Genomic DNA, 20,095 nt, shown 5'->3' on the forward strand with positions numbered 1-20,095 from the left:
ATGATACAATTTGCAATATTTTTTTTAAAAACTCATGACAAAGATTTAAAATATAATTTCAATTACAGTATTCATTTAGCCTTATTCAGTTAGAACACTTAAAAAAAGAAACTTTGTGCTCTAAATAAATGAGACACACAAGGAAAATATAATAGACAATTTCCACAACTATCTTTACATGTATGTTTCAATACTAGTACATTTCAATGCATTTTGCTACATAAACATGAAATCATGTACAACTGCTGTGCACCAAAATTTAGCTTAATTAGGTCTTTCAAGTAACATGCAATTCCAACTCACAAGTCTTCAAGTACTGCTAGTAAGTGTTCCCTTGTATGCAGAGCACTGTATGTTGATCCTGAATTGAAATCATCATAATTAAGATATTCTCTTTCCCTTCTGCATGGTGAAGTGCTTTTTCTTTAAACTGTTTCTCCCATATATTAAGAACCCAAACCAGATTTGGGGGAGTTTTAAAATCTTTTCTTTACTAACTTATTTCATTATATGGGATATTTCATACAGTAGGACTGCAATAGGTAAAAATAATCCCCGAAAGCGAAAAATCAAAGGTACAAAATAAATAGTAAATATACCCTAAGGAGAGACAAAGTCACCTAGAGACAGGAATATTAACTTGTGAAATTGGTATGGTCTATGGAAAGTCAGCACTGCTCTATTTCCTCATGATGAAGATTCTGTGAATATTTTACTCCCACTATTGAAAAGCATTCAGTCTTCTTTGAGCCAAAGTATTGATATGCACATGAATCCACTTGGTAGGTCACCACATAACACAAGAGAAAATGAAAGAACTAGAAGGAGTTTCTCTTCAGGGAACACTTCACTTACTAAGAAAGTAACTCAAAGATGACTATCCACCCATACATCACAATGCAAAAGCTGCCCCCCCTTTTTTACTATAAAACCATTTCTGGAAAAATATTTCTCTTAAAGCACCTGTTATAGAAGTTTAAAAAAAAAAAAGACCATACCTATTAATAAAAAATATTTAGTCTTTTTTTGTTTTGTTTTGTTTTTAAGAGCTGTTTTTGTAAAGTCCTATGTGGCCAGCCATTTTATAATATCACAAAGAGGCCTTGGTGAGGATGGGCAGTTACTGAACCAAATCACCAAAAGTGGATTTATTTGACTATTTAGGGAAGTTTGGGTTTTTCGTTAGCAACCCATAACGTACTGATCGAACAGCATCAAGTATCCCACCTCTTTATATTTATAATGCGCTTACCAAAAACTTTACAAATACATCTCATTATTTTTCTTAACTCTCTGGGCAAAGGTATGTGTAAACAAAGTGGAACAAAAGACAAAACAAAACAAATTTAAATAAGTGGAGACAGTACTATTTTTTTGAGATGCCAACAAGTCTACATTTTTACCATGAGCACCTGGGAACTAAAATAGTCAGCTTACCCAGCACATTCCCTTCTAGAAACCTGCATTTCAATGTAACAAATACATTAAACTTGGATTATGAGTTGGTGATCTCAGTCTTTTTAAAAATAATATTTTTAAGACCAACATTATTGAGGTTTCCCTTTGTTTTAGTAGTACAGGGATATTCTTTATTGAAAAGTTTATTTACAGGGAAAAACTAAAGCTTCATTAATTTCAATCGTAAAATGCAGAAGTCTTGGGAATTTGGGGAGACCTTCCAAAGTATGCATAAAAAAAAATCTACCTGCTAAATAAATAGTAGAAACAAAATACTTCAGAAGAATGTTTTACATACAATAAGTAGGTTTTACATTATTCTTAGATTAGATCTGACAAAATTTTTACTCAATAACGCTCTCTAAGTCATAGCTTACGGTGGGTGCAGAGATGCCTTCAGTAGTCTGCGGCTATAAAATGGTTTGGTCTCAAGGGGTTGACCTGCTCTATGACTTGGAGCACGCCATTTGCTCTTCTTGCCAATCTGCAGGTTTCCATCACCAGTAAGATGGGAACATTTGGACATCTGTCCAACCTTCAGTGTTGGGAAGAAAAAGGGACACACAGTAAAGCAGTTTGATAAGCTACAACATTATATAAAATACAGGGATTATCATTTTTCTTACTACCATATTTGCATTCACGATGGTTTCTCATTTTTGAGCTGCTATTTTTCACATAAAACTATCATGGGGTGGGGAGAAGAGCTATTAAAGTATGTTTTGGTGTTGGGCTGGTGGAGTGAACCTGCAGATTGCTGATAGGAACACGATTTTCCCTCCTCCTTGCCCCCGAACTTCGTCCTACTACACTCATGGCTCCCGATAACTGATTTATCCCATCTTTAAGAATTCCTTAAATGACTTTCAGTTCATTCTTTTTTAACCTTTCTCACCCAGATTACAGAATAGTTCCTATTATTGCCAAAACCCAAATTCCAAAGGGGTAAATTTATACTGGGAAGTAAATACCATGCACAAAACCAGGCTGGGAGACAAAACATGTGAAAAGAAAATATTGTCTACTGTATAAATCAGACCCGTCCCTAATTCCAAGCCACTGGTCAGACAACTTATAATTAGTATGATGCGTCATACAGAGATTACAAAGCTATGTAGAAATAGTGCTAGAACATTTAACTTCTAATGTAAGTGTTTGCAAAACACTCAAAACACTAATAAACATGTTGAGAGTCAGACATTGTTGGGATTTAAAACGCAACAAAACAAAACAAATATTGTTGGGATTGTTAAAGAGAAGTGGATGCTAACCGGGCCTTGTGATCACTATCTCTTTCTAAAAACTGAATTTGCCTCTAACAGGAAATGACCACATAAAAGATCATGATCCTTTTTGGTATTATTCCATGAGGGATTTGTGAAACATGATTTTAGAAAACAGGAAAAAGACAACTTGACCAAGATCACTGCTATTCTTAATACGAGCCATGTGTATTTGCGTAGGGGTCATGGGAAATGGAGGGAGAACAGAGAGGGGAAGCAACAGAGTTTTAATTTAAAGAAAATCAGAGGAAAGGATCAAAAACTGTAAAAAGAAAGAAAAGTACACTGAGTGACATCATAGCTTCAGTAAAATGAAAAAAGAATAACAAGCAGAAATTCTGGTCAAAGATGGTTATACTTAGCTAAATGAAGAACAAACAAAATTACTTTTCAGTACTGTTTCTCCAAAAGTGAACATGCTTCTGATAGCTGTGATATTTTTTTCTGATGAACAAGACAAGAGAGAAAGAATGCCTTTCCTAACAGCTGCTAGGGACAAAATTCCTATTTTTAGGAAATCTAGGTTTATATTCTTAAACAAGGGCTTCCCAAGTTGCATTCAAACATAGATCAGTTAAATCAGGTAATGTGTTCAACATCTGATAATAACATTCCTACCTTAGACTAAGTTTTGCTTTAATTATAGGGGACATGAAGAAACAAGAAAAACTTGTGACCCATGCAGATCATGGATATCACAGTAGGGATCGGAAAACTATAGCCAACAATGCAGAGATGAGTATTGTACTTCTAAAGCCAGAAAAATTAAATACTGCGTACTATCAATAGAGAAACACATTGTGGGGCCCTTAAAGGAGAAGTGAACATTATAAGTGGCCAAGTAAGGAAAACCTTTGCATTACTCGAAGGAATAACATTTATGCCTTTTGAAGTAAACAATGGTATTTGATTGGGTGCCCAGAAAGAACAGGGACTGAAACAGACATCCAGAGATACTGGAATGCAGAGAATTCAAGTTTCTAGAGTTCAATGTGGACAAAAACAGCGATGTCTTCTTGCATAAAAGCCAATTTTATCATCTCCAAAATGAACAGAGTAACTCAGACTCTATTTTATGAGAAAAGGGAAAAAAGCCAATAAATCTCAATACACTCTAAGAAAATGCACAAATTTAGCTTCTGACATGCTGATTCTCTGGCTTGCATTTCAGAGCCATGAATGGCCACATTCTCTAAATCTATTAGATGAAAGCACAATGCCAAGCACAATTCGATCTGGGTAAATCCAGACTCTTTAGGAATCAGGGCACTCATTCTATCACCTGGTTGAGGGTACCTTACTGTTGATGTTGAAGTTACAGGTTCAATACACTTCTGGGCAAGTTTCGGAGCTGTGCACAATAAAACAGTATTCTAATACACGTAGACAATCACATCAAAGTGAATTAGACTTCATTGTGAGGCCAACTTGACAAGAGGTGGGAATGGACTGTACAACCATAGGTAATATATACAATTGGTATTTTCCCCCAATTCTTTCAACCACTCATTTTTTCTAACTCCTTGTATATGCCTAATACTTGTATCAGGGGAAATAAAAGCCTGTACTATATAAGTACTTGGTATTTCTTTATTGAAATCGCAAATAAGACTATTGCCACATTTTGTTGGATGAGTTAACAGGACAGCATCATAGGTAAAAGTCAGTTAGATTTCCCACACAAGGCCCACGAAACTCTGCAGGCAGGGGAATCTTGATTCAATTTCATTTGTCTTGTTTTCCTGAATCTCTCAGAAAAAAACAAAACCCAACAGAAAAAATAAAAAGCCATTTTGATTTTTCACTTGTACCACAATCAGGTTATTTCCCAGTGATAAGATACTCTCTGGGTGAGCAAATCAAGTTTGCTTCCTCTAGTTCTCCATAACACAAAATGGCCTCCACTTGATAGTTTCAACTCTCATTATAAACATAAGTACACACTGACATTAACAACTGCTCTCTGAGCCCCAGTGATTGAACTGTGTGACTTCTAAGGTGTGAGAGGCCACTACCATATTATTTCACAATTCTCATCATAAATTTTTCCAGAAGACCAAAATTCACAGTTGTACTAACTCTAGACAAAAAAGAAATTTCCATGCATCAAGAAGTTGTGAAATAGAAGGTAGCTATATATTATTAAGAAGTCGTATGACAGCTACTGATTTACTAGGTACATTTGAAGGAAATCCTGTGCCCACTATTGGTGGAAGTTGTCATGCAATGTCAAAACTTTGTCCCAGATAAAAAAAAATCTCAATTGAATTTGTTTCAAAGAGTAAACTTAAGTAGTTTAGGGTTATTTTCATACATGCTATTGTGGAATAAAGGATAATTAGCTGAGTCCACTGAAGTAGTAATATTAGAAAGTAGGTTACTTGGTATGAACTGGTATCTCATTTATACAAGGGTATGCATTCAATTAAGTATGTATTGGGGTTATGTCTTAACTAATTGCTTATGGATCTCATCTAGTTGAAGTTCTATATTTAACAAATTATTTCACCCACATGCAGATTGCATAACAAAGATGTTGGAAGGTTAAGCTGCAAACATTTTGCTAATGTGTTGCAAAAATTTACCAAAGCTATACATTTTCAGCTAGCCTCACTTTCCAATAATATATTTCAATTAGGTCTATGACATGATGTGTTCCGTACTTTGTGGATGAACTGGAAAGATGTAGGTGAGGCTGATAAGCAAAAGAAAAATTTTTCAACCATGCTCTGAGAGCCATTAGAAATGGGATTTTGAAGGGCAGCGTGCTTATTTTGTGGGTTTCTAAAATAGGCAGTTCATTGAAGTTAGGAAGTTTGTAACATATTATGGACAGCTGGGTTAACTTGGGGGGTCATGTATCAACTAATTCAATTATCATACCATGAACAAAGGCAGAATATTGAAAAACTCATTTTGAGTAGTATAAAGCAGGTAATACAAAAGGTGATTGCTATAGATAAACATAATAGAAGGTGTAGAAATAATGTTAGATGACCAGTTTTCTGGTGAAAATGTCATTTCAACAAATTTATTTCCTTGCTTCTTAAAAGCAGTGTCACTAGCATACAATCACAATGCTGGAGAACACTGAATAAGCATGAGCTTTTAAAAAGAAAAAAAAATCACAGGGCAGACGATGGGATGGTGAACTGTTAATTTATGAAGTAGAGTCCAACAAAGTGGGAATCATATGTGGTTCCCACCATGGGGTTATCAGTTGAGGCAGGACATTGATGGTGTTAATTATAATAATGGAATGGAAACATTTTAGTTGAGAAGGTACATTTTCATGTACTGGCTTTGGGGAGCTGCAGCCAAAATTCACAACTCCCAGGATTCCTCTAAGTAACACTGTCACTTCAAGTTCAGTTGTTAAGAAACCTCAAAATTAGTGACACTGACTTGAACTGCTGCAGATATATTACAATGGATGTTTTTTGTTCTTTTTGTGTTTTCAGTTTTAAATAGATTCCGTGCCCAATGTGGGGCTTGAACTCACGATCCTGAGATGAAGGGTCACATGCTCTATCAACTGAGCCAACCAGGCACTCCCCTCCCCCCGCCGCCCTGCCAACAATGGATTCTTTTGAAGGAAATTTGTTGTTTCTTTGAAAAGCATGGACCAAAGCATCTTTTAGGATTTCAATTCTTCACGTATACTGTGTCATGGGCGGCAGTTCAAAGAAAAACCAAAGCTAATATTTAAATTCTGCAGACTTTCGGAAAGTGTTGAATGGAAGGAAGATGGGTGGATGGATAAAGGGTCTTAAAACTTGATTCATTAAATCTGGTGAGAGAATTTCTAGTGGGAGCTAAGGCCTAATATCTAAAATGAAATATCACAAGGGTGTATTCCTGATAGTCTAATACTAGTAGATATCTTATCAAAGCAGCTGAAATAATAAACAATCACTTATTTATATACTTATATGTATAAGAAACCTTAGGCTCACAAAAATATACATGTTTTAAAACGCAAATCTAAGGCACACAAAATACTAAAACAAGTCAATGAATCACCCTATTTTACATATTCAAGAAGCAGAAATCTACTTGTACAAGATGATGGTCTACCAATGGTATTTGTTATATACAATCCCTTCATATTCCTTTAGTTGGACTAGTCAAAAGCTTGAAACTGATACTTTGCACCATATATTATTTTAATATAAGTTACAATGAGTTTTTTTTTAGAGCTTGCTGGAACTGTTTGCTTTTGCACCAAAATTGTTGAGTGTTAGCAGTTGTGGGCTTCCTATGGCATTCCCAAGGGAGAAGCACCATTATTTAGGTTTTCCACACTCCCAAGGTATCTGACACTTTGAATGTTATAGCACCTCTGCATTTTAAATAGAATCAAGTATTTCACTAAAATTTCTTGCTCTAAACATTTTGTTTGGGCAATTCCTTTTGTTTTGCTATAAAATGAGCCAATAAGTAATGGGAAAAAATACGGGAGGGCTAACTTAAACGGAATGCCTATTTTCCTGTTACCTAGAAAACAGGCAAGTATCAGAGAAGATGAGTTTTTATTTCCCTAATACTAATATGCTTAGATAAACTACTTTGGATTAGCTCTTTATGGGCAATACCATACTTAGATTACCACTTCTACTGTCTGGGATGTGTGGATGTGTGACAACAATAGGGGATTTGTTTTCACAAGATTTCTATGGGAATTTTATTCTTATTCTGTACCAAAACAAATAAGGCAATTTGGAATGGGTCGGGTTCTTGCTACTTAATTTTTATATTTTATCACCTTGAAACTTTAGAAGCATTTGACTCTTCTGAATCCTACGATGTCCCATCTCCTTTTGGAAAAACCTTTCATGAGTATTTTGAGAAAGCTGGGGTGAAAGTGAAATTAGGGCCACTGTTGCTTGATAAATCAGAAGAGACCACGCTTACTTAGTTCCAAATAAAATGTTAATCGATATTGGTGATATGCTTCCTAATCCCAATTTTAGAGAAAATTAACGATTTTTGCATGTTCTATTTTATATAAGTAGCTAATATTTGCATGAGAAAGGACACATTAAAAAAACCCATATACATGATTAGAATACATATTGCAGTTAACAAGATGGAACTCTACACAGCAAGAATAAATGATTTCTCTTGTATGCAAATATGCACAAACAATAGACAATAAGATTCTTATACTATACTATTTCAAGTTACTTTTAAAAATAGAAAGTGCTTTTAAAATATATATTTACAATTTATGAACAGCCTCCAACCATTATTAACAATAATGAATTACTTTATACAGGAGAGATATTTTGAGAGAGAAAACATTTCATTGGTTTATTTCAAAGGAATATGCCGATATTCTAGCAATGATTGGAAGATGTTGGAACGATGGCACCATGAAATAATAATGCAGCTTATTTTTAACTGTTGATGTGGGTAAGCACCAGGAGCTGTGTAGAGTTAACACTGTGTCTTGATTTTACGTCATAGCACATGAACCTGTTAAAATCCTCTAAAAATGACTCTTGTTTCATAGTAAACAGACTTAATTTAAAGCACCAAACTGAGTGATTCTATCAAGGTTAACGCCTAACCAAAACATTTCTGTATGTATTTAAAACTATAAAACTTTTATTTTTGCTTAAAATGTGCACCTTCTACCAATTGTCAAAATATAGTCACAGTTAAGAAATACCCACCCCATTTTTGTTTTTTTGTTTTGTTTTTTTACCTCAGCCTTCAAATGGGTGAGATGAAGATACGTAAACGACAACATGACTTTCTTTTAACAGCACCTTGAAAAAATACACTGCACTAGCAAAGGCATTAAGAAGGGGAGAAAAGCCTTCAGACCCAATGGTTATAGGGTCCTGCAACATGTGTGAGAGCATAGGGGGACACGGTGACAATATTGTCATGGGTTAATGTTAACGCTTTATGAGAAGGAATTTGGTTCAATTCATTAACTTCAGGGGACAGTTCGGGACCCTCACTAGCTGCCTGGTCTTTCTGCTCTGAGGCCTTCATTTTCTTATTCTTAGCTTCTTTCGCCTCAAACTTAATTTTGTTTAGTTCAAAACCGTGTTGGGGCTTATTCAGGTTTTTGTGCTGGTAGAAAACGAGGGAGAGGCGAGTGGGGTGGTTCCGGTTCGGGTGCTCGACGGGCGTGGTGGCGTGAAGCTCCCGCCGCGCACACTCGATCAGAACCGAGCCGTGGGCAGGCGCTATGGCGACCCCACCGATGTTGGCGTCCAGGAAGATGTGCTCGCTGTCTGACCAATACTCATCGATGTGGGGCAGCTTCTCCTCCGCGGGGGACAGGGGGTCGTCGGACAGGGCGTCGTCGGACAGAGGCTCGTCGGCATCAGAATGCTGCTCGTCGTCTTCCACCAGAGAGGACGCCAGGTCATGGGGGCAGGTGGTGTAGGGGGGCTGCTGGCTTGGGTGACTGGAAGGTGGCTGTTCAGACGGACCAGTGGGCGGCTCAGAATAAACCAGGGTGTCTGCCACGGGAGCGGGCAGCATGGGCAGAGAAACCACCTCGCCAGGCTGTGCAATTCCAGTGCATTCCCCCGCAGCTGCATTAGCACCGCTGTGTCTCGCAGAAGGCACCGTGCAGTGGGGATTGCTACTTCTTTCGGAAAACCCGTAGGGAACGGACGCATCACTCTTACAAGGAGCTGGGGTGGCTGACGCCGTCTTAGGGGACCAGGAGAAACCTGGAGGTATGTTTGCCTCTTTCAGTGGGTGAGGAATGGATGGGGTCAATGAGTAGGTTTTAGTGTTGTCCGAACCTTTGAAGATAAAATGGGGTTCAGTTTCACTTTTTATTTCAAGTTGCAAGGCTTCGGTTTTATTCCCTAAACAGAGAAAAGGACACCAAATGCGAAGATAAGTACAAACTACTTTTGGGAACTGTCTCTAAGTAAAGTATTTTAAAGAGAAATACAAAGGATAATGTAACAAAACATCGGTGATGGCAATGTCGGCCCGTTTTGTTCTCTTGCCTTTAAGTCAAACACACAAGCAGGCATTAAAAATTGCACGTCGTCTGGTATGCTTTTTCACCCAACAATTTTCCTTCAAGAATTCTTCCCCTTGCAAATAATTTAAATAAGCACAAAGATTTAGCCAGAACGATGTCCATTGTTTGAAACAGTAAGAGATTAGAAATGACCTAGTTGGCGATGAAGTTAAATGTTAAAATCATACATTGGAACACAATGCAGGGAATAACATGGATGACCTAGAGCAGTATTTCTACCCAAAGAGATATTTAGATACAATTTATATATCGCATGATCTCACTTTCAAAAAAGTAAAAATAAAGTTAAGTTATCGAGAAAACAGCGTAACTGGCAAACTCAATTATTAGGCAACGGGAAGTCACGTTAAGAAATTTTAGGGGAAGTAAGTCATTTGTGGCCCTCAAGACCAGGTGCATGTAAGCCTTGTTTCTTTCTCACTGATTAGGAAGATCTTTATTACCACATCGGCCATTGTGGGTAATCTGTTCAAACATAACCACACAAACCTCATATCAAATGGAAACATTTTCTTGAGGACATTCTTCCTGTTTTGAGGTTCTAAAAAATTTCTGCTCGAGCAAAAGCAGCAGATTTTAGGACCAGAAATAGAAAATGTGGCCATGTTTTAAAGTAATTAACAATATAATAGCAAACACATGTAATATATTGTACCCCTGAAACTAACATAACGCAATACAACCTGGAGACAGGATAATTTTTTCTCTCTTTTTAAACATGAAAAGCTTAAAAAAGTAAATAAAATTTTAAAAAAGTAAATAAAATACAACATGGAACACTTCACGAATTTGTAGGTCATCCTTGTACAGGGGCCATGCTAATCTTCTCTGTGTTGTCCCACTTTCAGTATATGTGCTGCTTAAGCCAGCACCAAGATAATTCTCACTTTTATTTTACTTTTTTTTAAAAATGATTTTATTTATTTATTTATTTGACAGACAGAGATCACAAGTAGGCAGAGAGGCAGAGAGAGGAGGAAGCAGGCTCCCTGCTGAGCAGAGAGCCCGATGCGGGGCTCGATCCCACGACCCTGGGATCATGACCTGAGCCGAAGGCAGAGGCTGTAACCCACTGAGCCACCCAGGCGCCCCTATTTTACTTTGTTTTAAAAGACTTTATTTGGGACGCCTGGGTGGCTCAGTTGGTTAAGCGACTGCCTTCAGCTCAGAGTCCTGGGATCAAGTCCCACATCGGGCTCCTTGCTTGGCAGGGAGCCTGCTTCTCCCTCCGCCTCTGCCTGCCACTCTGTCTGCTTGTGCTCGCTCTAGCTCCTCTCTCTCTCTCTCTGACAAATAAATAAATAAGTAAATAATCCTTAAAAAAAAAAAAAAAGTCTCTTATTAAAAAAAAATAAAAGACTTTATTTATTTGATAGAGAGAGAGAGATCACAAGTAGGCAGAGAGGCAGGCAAAGGGGGAGGGAGAAGCAGGCTCCCTGCTGAGCAGAGAGCCCTATATGGGTTTTGAACTCTGAGATGGAGAGTCTCATGCTCCACTAACTGAGCCAGCCAAGTGCCTCAGTTCTCTTTCTCTCTTTCTTTTTTTAGGGGGTTGCAGAGAGGTGGCAGAGGGAGAAAGAATCTTAAGTAGGCTCGAGTCCCAGTGAGGAGCCCGATGCACGGCTTGATCTCACAACGCTGAGATCATGACCTGAGTTGAAATCAAGAGTCAGAAGCTTAACCGACTGCGCAACCCAGGCATCCTGCCAATTCTCATTTTTTAAGAGAACTTGTACATGGAACCCAAGGGGTGGCACATTAAGAAATCTGTGGTTACATCTATTATAGAAGTTGTCAACAGAACATAAATCATGGGGAGGAAGAGTAATGAGTCTTGATGGATTTGGGTTAGGGGAGGGAGAATAAAAAAAGTAAGGAGTCTTTTATTGAAATGAATAATTCTATTTTAAAAGCTCTTATGGGGGCGCCTGGGTGGCTCAGTGGGTTAAGCCGCTGCCTTTGGCTCAGGTCATGATCTCAGGGTCCTGGGATCAAGTCCCGCATCAGGCTCTCTGCTCAGCAGGGAGCCTGCTTCCTCCTCTCTCTCTGCCTGCCTCTCTGCCTACTTGTGATTTCTCTCTGTCAAATAAATAAATAAAATCTTAAAAAAAAAAATAAAAGCTCTTATGGGGTGCCCCGGTGGTTCAGTCAGTTAAGCGCCTGCCATCGGCTCAGGTTGTGATCCCAGGATCCCAGGATCAAGCCCCACATCAGGTTCCCAGCTGAGCTTCTCCCTCTCCCTGCTGCTCGTGCTCTCAATTGTTACCTCTCTCTCTCAAATAAATCAATAAATAAAATCTTGGGGCGCCTGGGTGGCTCAGTGGGTTAAGCCACTGCCTTCGGCTCAGGTCATGATCTCAGGGTCCTAGGATTGAGTCCTGCGTCAGGCTCTCTGCTCGGCAGGGGGCCTGCTTCCCTTCCTCTCTCTCTGCCTGCCTCTCTGCCTACTTGTGATCTCTCTCTGTCAAATAAATAAATAAAATCTTTAAAATAAATAAATAAATAAAATCTTAAAAAATAAGATAAAAAAAATTCTTATGGGTAAGATTATAAAAGGACAAGGGGCTATAAGCCAAATATTGTGCAGAGGACTACTAACAGGATATATGTTACTGAAAACACAGCTTGTGAAGATGCTATGAGGGAATGACAAGATGAAAATGATAGGAATGCTGTTTACAGGCAGCGTGGAACTAGGCACGGGAAGCTATAAATCAAACTAAGTATTTGTGAATGGAGCTAACAAGCAAAAAGGAATGCTAATTCTCTCTGCCTTGCCTCATCACTATCTATTTATTGAATCTTTCCTAGCATTATATAAATGTCTGCACCATCATTTCTCTCATCTTACAAAACGCAAAATAAGCCAACTCTCCTTGCAGCAGGAACAACAACAACAATAAAAACTAAGGTTATGGAATACCCTGTAACTCTAATGTGGAGTTTCAGTATAAATTCAAGCTGTATTTTTTTCTTTAGACTCCCCGGAGAGATGGCTGAATTTATATACTGGGCAGGATTATATCAGATGAGCCTAGAACATCCTGTCGGAACAGAAGCTAAGGAAGCTCTCAAAAACAACTGGGGTCATGACAAAAAGTTCAGAAGCCAGCATGATGGGTTTCTACTGATGAAAGATGGGACAATTGAAGGATATTTGGTTTCAATTTGAGGATTTTTTTTCTTTTAGGGTTTATTTGTTTTTTTTGTTTTTTTTTTTTTTAAGATTTTATTTATTAATTTGGCAGAGAGAGATAGAGAGGGAACACAAGCAGTGGATGCGGGAGAGGGAGAGAGAGAAGCAGGCTTCCCACTGAGCAGGGAGCCAGATACGGGGCTCGATCCCAGGACCCTGGGATCATGACCTGAGCCGAAAGCAGACAACTGAGCGCCCAGGCACGCCTCAATTTGAGGACTTTAAAAAGCATTTTCATATTTAATTGGGGGGAAAATAACCCTATATAATGTGCACTGAAATATAAATTATAAATAATAATGACCTATAAATACTGCCAATAAAATAACAAAAAAATAAAAAACACGAGATCAAAATTATAATAAATGAAAAAGAAATTGAACACACTGGAAGATGCCTAGAAATTAACTTGTATTCTGAAAAGTGGAGAGTAAAGTCAGATTGCCAAGCACTTATTCTAATTTCTCAATATGACCCGCACCTCAGAGTTAATAAGTTCTTGGTAAGGACAGTATTTCTTTTTAAGAGATCGCCTAACAAATGGATAAAGAACGGTAGACTATGTTACTCCTGATGGAATAAAGAATATAGAACATTATAGTAAGTGTTTCTAAAACCTTCAGGTAAAAAGCTTCTAGGGAACATTATAATCAGTGAATCATGTTGACAACCCCTGTACCATGAATCTGCTTTAACATCACAAAAAGAGATATCGTCAGATAATGTGTTTCCTGATGTAAAAAAAACAAGAGTGGTTTAGTGGGTTAAGCCTCTGCCTCAAGTCATGATCCCAGGGTCCTGGGATGGAGCCCCACATAAGGCTTCTGCTCAGCAGGGAGCCTGCTTCCCCCACCCCTCTGCCTGCCTAACTGCCTACTTGTGATCTCTCCCTGTCAAATAAATAAATAAATAATCTTTAAATAAAAAAAAAAAAAATTAAGAAACAAAAAACAAAACAACAACAACAACAAAAAAAATAGAGTGTAGAAATGAGCCAGTGTCCATGCCACAGCAATTGTTTTTTTGTTTTCTGGTTTGTTGTTTTTGCTTTGGTGAGCTCTACATCCAACATGGGGTTCCACTCGCCATCTTGTCCAAGATCGAGTCATTCGCTCTATCTACTGAGCCAGCCAGGTGTCCCCATAGTTAAGTGTTTTTATTTTGTTTTTTTAATTAATTAATTTATTTTAAGGAATGCTTCATGAATTTGCGTGTCATCCTTGCACAGGGACCATGTTAATCTTCTCTGTATCGTTCCAATTTTAGTATATGTGCTGCTGAAGTGAGCAAATAGTTAAGAGTTTTAAAAACTGAAGCTGAATTTGTCTCCATAGGATAATGGTTTCTGATATATGTAAAAAAGAAAAAAGAAGGAAAAATAGGAAAAGCAAGCTTTAAATGAAAAAAGGTATAGGAGACATACCAACAAACTGGAATGTGTGACCTTGTTTGGATACTGATTTAAACATACCAAATGTCAAGGAAAAATCATTTAGGAGACAGACGGAGCAGTGTGAGCACTGACTGGTATTAAGGCATTATTTGATTTATTTGTTTTGGGTATTGTGGTTCTTATCATTCCTTATCTTTTAGTGACACATACTGATGAGGTAATTAATAATATGATGAGAATTCTGCAATTTGTTTAAAGATTTTTTCCCCTTAATTTATTTGTCAAAGAGAGCACAAGCAGGCAGAGTGGCAGACAGAGGCAGACAGAGAAGCAAGCAGGCTTCCCACTGAGCAAGAAGCCTGACACAGGACTTGATCCCAGGATGCTGGGATCATGACCGGAGCCAAAGACAGCTGCTTAACCAACTGAGCCACCAGGTGTCCCAACTTCTGCAATTTGTTATAAAAAATTTCGAAGGGGTGGCGCCTGGATAAGGATATAGATGAAATTAAGAATTATTCTGTATTAAAAATGTTGGGGTGCCTGGGTGGCTCAGTGGGTTGAGCCTCTGCCTTCGGCTCAGGTTATGATCTTGGGGTCCTGGGATCGAGCCCCACATCAGGGCAGGGAGCCTGCCTCCCCGCTTTCACTCTGCCTGCCGCTCTGCCTACTTGTGATCTCTGTCCAATAAATAAAATCTTAACAAAAAAAAAAAAAAAAAAAAAAAAAAAAAAAAAAAAAAAGAAATTGACATGTCCAAAAGTGAGCTTCTGATTTCCCTCTGTATCTTTCCAAATCTATCCCTTTCTCCCCTTTTCTCATGACCTTCGGTGATTTCCCCATCTTTCCAAGTCCTTCAGACCAACATCAGGATAAACACATACACTTCTTTTTTTGTCTACATTCCAGATTTATAAGACATCTTGTTGACTCTACCTTGAAAACATCCAGAACCAGACATTTCTCACGTTCTTCTCATTAGCCAATCTGGTCCAAGCTCCATCACCTCTCTCCTGAGCTGTTAGAATGGCCTCTATACCATCACCCTACTGTTTGTTCTCTGCCTACTGTTTTCTGGTTTCAACCCAGTAAGCAGAATGTTAGGTTTCAGTCAGGTTATAGCCCTTCTCTGCCTTTTTTTAAAATTTCATTTTTATGTAATCTCTATACCCAATGTGGGCTTGAACTGAAAACCCTGAGACCGAGAGTCACATGCTCCACCAAATAAACCAGCCAGGTGCTCCAGCCCTTCTAGATTCTGAGATATCCAATAACGTTCCTTTCCCTCAACAGCAGTCAACGAAGCCTGAGATGAGCCGCTCGGACACCCTCTTCCCCCTCTGATTTACTTCCTGCTCTTCCCATTTCCTGCTCCGCGTCAGCCACACTGGCCTCCTTGCTTGCCTCAAGTGTTCCAGGCAAATTCTTCCCTCCTGACCTTTACATCTGCCATTTACTCTGCCTGGAATGCCATTTCTCCAATTAAAATTCACTCATGATGTTCATTGCTTTGAGGTCTTGACTCTAATTCCTCATTCTCAGCAAATGACTCTCTAGCAAACATATTCAACTGGTTTGCTTGCACAGCACTCCCTCTAATCTTTCACCGATACATTCCCAACAGCCCCAACCACACAAAGGGGTGCTCGGTAATACCTGCTGACTGCCTTACTTAAATTGACGCTAAACTTCACTGAGGAAGATTTCAAGGAAGCGATCACATATGCCAAGGAGGAGGACTAAGGCTTCCAAACAGATGGGGAACATATAATAAAAACATGTTTTTTAAAACAAAACAAAACAAACACCATAACTAGAAAAAATACCAAGAAATAAGGAGGGGCCACTTTCTTGTTGACTCTGAGTTTTTGGCCAGTACAGAGAAATTGCGTATGTGAAAGTAGTCAGTATCTTATTTTAAACTCTAAAATAACCTCTATTAAAAACCAAGGAGATTTAAAAATAACCATCTAACTGAATTGATATCTGATCTTAGGTTGGGTTCTTTTTTTCTTTCTTTTTTCCCCAGAATGCCTCATGCCTAGGAGAGCGGCAAAGATAAAAGAGAGAGGCAAAGGCAAGTCCCAACCCTCTGGCCAATGGGAGTTGTGCACAGAAACTAAGGAGCATCCACAGGCCTCACCTAAAAGCGGCAGCGATGAAGCCTTGCTACTGTTTGTTGTCCCGTGATTCTTGCGCTTGATCCGAGGAATGAATTTCTTCTCCACAGCTCTTATCTTATGTGCGAGAACTTCTGTCATCATTGCTGCCCTCTTCTTCCCAGAACGAGGAACTGGCTGGGTAAAACGTGTTCTTTTTTTACGGCGGGGAGCAAGCACCTCAATGGCCCCAGACTGGATCTTGGCTTCCATTCCTTCGCTAGAGCCAAACTCATCTGTGTCTGAGAGTTTGTAGAGCGGTAGAACGTGGAGCTGCTCATCCTGAGGGATAACCCCCAAGGAGCGGTTATCCTCTCTTGTTAAAGTACAAACCTGACAGAAAGAAAACATGAAATAGGTCCTGCACGTTCATCACAGTCATTTCTACCTTCTAACTGTTGCCATTGTCAAAAGGGTCTGTAGTCTCATTCTGTTTTCCAGTGGGTAACTGCTGGTATAGTGATTTTGGATAAAGAATACATATTAAGTCACTCGACAAGCTTCAATTCTAGGAATTTATCAACTGTTTGTAAGAAGACCAGTATAATTTTGAGTTGATCTTATAAGTCAATGGTATTATATACATTTATGCATTTTATAGTACTTTCTAAGTAAACTCTAGCACCAGTGTGGGGCTCAAACTCACAACACCAAGGTCAAGTCACATGCTATTCCAACTGGCCAGTCATGCAGCCCCAAACTCCTATATTTTAAACATTGGGGCTTTTGTTACATTCCATTTTACTTCATTGCCTAAGTTAGGGAATATCTACTGGACTGTCCATAGCGTTCATATAAAATATTAATTATTAAGAAGATATTATTTTAGCCTATGTATTTCCCTATTTCTTAATATTTCATTCATTGTGTAGAGGGGGTTTAATTATGAAGAATTTTCTAATTTGCTGTTTTCCTTTAGGATTTCTTCACTTCTGCTTATAAGTGGAATTTATCCATAGATTATATAGATATTTTTTTTCCCGCATTTCCCCCCATGTCAGGGTGATTTTTCTCTTCACTAAATGAATGGAAGAGATATTAATGAAATAATAATAAATTAATGAAATAAAAGGAGCACAAGAGATTTCTCTCTCCAGCAGGACTTATATTCTAATAGCTTTATTTTTAAATTTGATTTTTTATTCTTTTTTTAAAAAATTTGAATAGTTTTAAAAAATTGAACATTTCATTTTGATAAATTTTCTCTTTCTGCTTCATGTTGCTTCTATTCTGGCTAGGAATGTGCCAGTAAGTTACCCACCTTTCTTTTGCATGTGAATGAGACATCTGAGGAAAATTCGGTCTTGAAATATAACCTACCTCAGTCCTCCTGACTTTAAAAGTTATTTTTATTCATTATAGAGAATTAAACTACAGAACTACATACAGAAAATTCCTGACTTGATACCTAATATTCACATTTTTCTTCACAGATTAGGATCTTAGTGGTAATTAATTTTCAAGGGTGATTCAAGAGCCAACAAAAATATATCCAATGGTTTCATTATTTTTATTAAAAACATTTCTCCTAGAGCTAAAGGCTCTTTCTACGATGCTAGAAGAAATAAAACTGCCTGATTGTAAGGTCAATAGACTTGATGAATATAGACGGGAAAGTAAGATAAAGTTTTAAAAATCACGATATTTTCTCAATATTTATAATCACGTTTACCAGGAAGACTTGAAATACTGAATTACCTTGGGTATTATCAGTAATTTTAAAGTAACTGTGTTAAAAAGTAGACTCTTCCACCAATAAATGTTTATTTTAATCAGTTTATTTGTTCGCAGGGGGCCTAAGAAGGTGACAAGGAGTAGATATGAGGAGCATAATGAGAAGGACGGAGGCAGCAGGGAGGGTGAAAAGGGAACTGCAGCCTCATTTGAAGAATTCAGGGTTTCAGAGATGGGGAAATTTGGAGTTCTGTCAGGTTCTGGGAACGAGCCTCCCGGCATCAAGGAGAGCAGTGGAGAAGAGACAGCAGAGTAATGCACAAGGAGAAGCACGAGAGCAGTGGAACCAAAATTTTGTTTGATTCTGAACCTAATTCAGCCTGAGCACAGATAGTCTGTAAGGAAACAAATCAGGTAAAATGTACTAGCCAAGCAATGACAATGAACCACGCTCTGGCAAAGATTCACCCGGACAGATTATAATATTTCAGCATTTGAAAATAACACTGATGGGTCAAACACTACAATCAACAAGAGTGGAGAAGAAAGATTAAGAAAAACGAAAAAAAAAAAAGGGGGGGGTGCTCCTTAATCTATCATTCCTAGACTTTATTGGCCAGACAACAAAGGACTGGAAGCAAATCCATTCCACTTACAAAAGGACTATTGCATGATTGTCCCCAGTATCTTTCAACTAACTGAAACATCTCTTGATTGACTTCATGCTATGGACATTTAATTCTTTTCATGTCTGTAAGCCTAACTCTGCACAGCTCAATGCAAATATTTCTGACAATGCTGGCATATTAACGTAACTTTACACATATATACTGGCACTAAGAACAAACACACACAAAAAAGATGATATGTTTGGCATAGTTCCTTCACAACAACCCTGAAGTGCACAGAAGGCAAAAAACAAAAACAAAAAACTGTAAGTGGGGCGCCTGGGTGGCTCAGTGGTTTGGGCTGCTGCCTTCGGCTCGGGTCATGATCTCAGGGTCCTGGGATCGAGCCCCGCATCGGGCTCTCTGCTCCGCAGGAAGCCTGCTTCCCTCTCTCTCTCTCTCTCTCTGCCTGCCTCTCTGCCTACTTGTGATCTCTGTCTGTCAAATAAATAAATAAAATCTTTAAAACAAAAACAAAAACAAAAAATTGTAAGTTGTTTAACTTCCTACCTACACAGTTTAATGGCACAGAATTGTACTCCTGCCTCCTAGCAACCACACCACAATGATCCAAGACTTTCAACAAAATATCTAAGGCCAGTTCTGTAACTTTGTGCAAGTATATCGACAATAACTTAATAGCATTGATATTACACAGTATGTGGCGCAGAACATAAAACAGGATTTTTAACAATCATCCTATTTCAGGAGCTCAGCCTAAGCACACAGCTATGGACCTTCTAGGATCAAAAGCCACCCAGGTACATACCACAGTGCTTCCATTATTCATGTTGTGAATGTCCCTATGAGGATGGGCACAGAAGTCGAGGCAAGCGGTGACTCCAGAGAAAGGACGCCCTTCTTTGCTACCAAGACGACATTCTCGGGCCACATGTTCGTATTCTACCTAAAGAGAGAAATGTATGACGCAGTTTTAACAGCCAAAAAGAATCACATTTCGTAAAGAATAAAAATCACTTCCTGACCATGTATCTAAACTAATTCTATGTTTTAAGTCAGAGATTTTTGACTGTAGTGTGATAAAATAGATGGGCAGTTCAGTAACATTCAGGAGGAAGAGTATGGAAGGACATCAGGTAAAATGACAATGACTGGGACGCCTGGGTGGCTCAGTTGGTTAAGCAGCTGCCTTCGGCGCAGGTCATGATCCCAGTGTCCTGGGATCGAGTCCCACATCGGGCTCCTTGCTCGGCAGGGAGCCTGCTTCTCCCTCTGCCTC

At 38.5% G+C, this 20,095-nt stretch overlaps 1 protein-coding gene and 2 non-coding genes across 5 annotated transcripts in view; all 3 read right to left on the bottom strand.

The window, feature by feature from the left end:
- Positions 1 to 8,333: 8,333 nt before the first annotated feature.
- Positions 8,334 to 20,095, bottom strand: part of TET1 (tet methylcytosine dioxygenase 1) — a 128,181-nt gene continuing 116,419 nt past the window's right edge. For all 3 annotated transcript variants that reach the window (XM_059170085.1, XM_059170084.1, XM_059170086.1), the window contains 3 exons: positions 19,625 to 19,762; positions 16,498 to 16,846; positions 8,334 to 9,580 (listed from right to left, as the gene is read on the bottom strand). In XM_059170085.1, coding sequence (XP_059026068.1) covers positions 8,568 to 9,580; positions 16,498 to 16,846; positions 19,625 to 19,762 — 1,500 coding nt within the window. In that variant the 3' untranslated portion in view covers positions 8,334 to 8,567. The remainder of the gene's footprint in view (positions 9,581 to 16,497; positions 16,847 to 19,624; positions 19,763 to 20,095) is intronic.
- On the bottom strand, positions 10,531 to 10,637 carry LOC131830927 (U6 spliceosomal RNA). The gene has a single exon (XR_009353459.1). It is a non-coding gene; the product is annotated as a U6 spliceosomal RNA (small nuclear RNA).
- LOC131830924 (U6 spliceosomal RNA) lies at positions 14,145 to 14,251 on the bottom strand. The gene has a single exon (XR_009353456.1). It is a non-coding gene; the product is annotated as a U6 spliceosomal RNA (small nuclear RNA).

Source organism: Mustela lutreola, chromosome 4 (genome assembly GCF_030435805.1).
Source record: "Mustela lutreola isolate mMusLut2 chromosome 4, mMusLut2.pri, whole genome shotgun sequence".
NCBI classification, from domain to species: Eukaryota; Metazoa; Chordata; class Mammalia; order Carnivora; family Mustelidae; genus Mustela; species Mustela lutreola.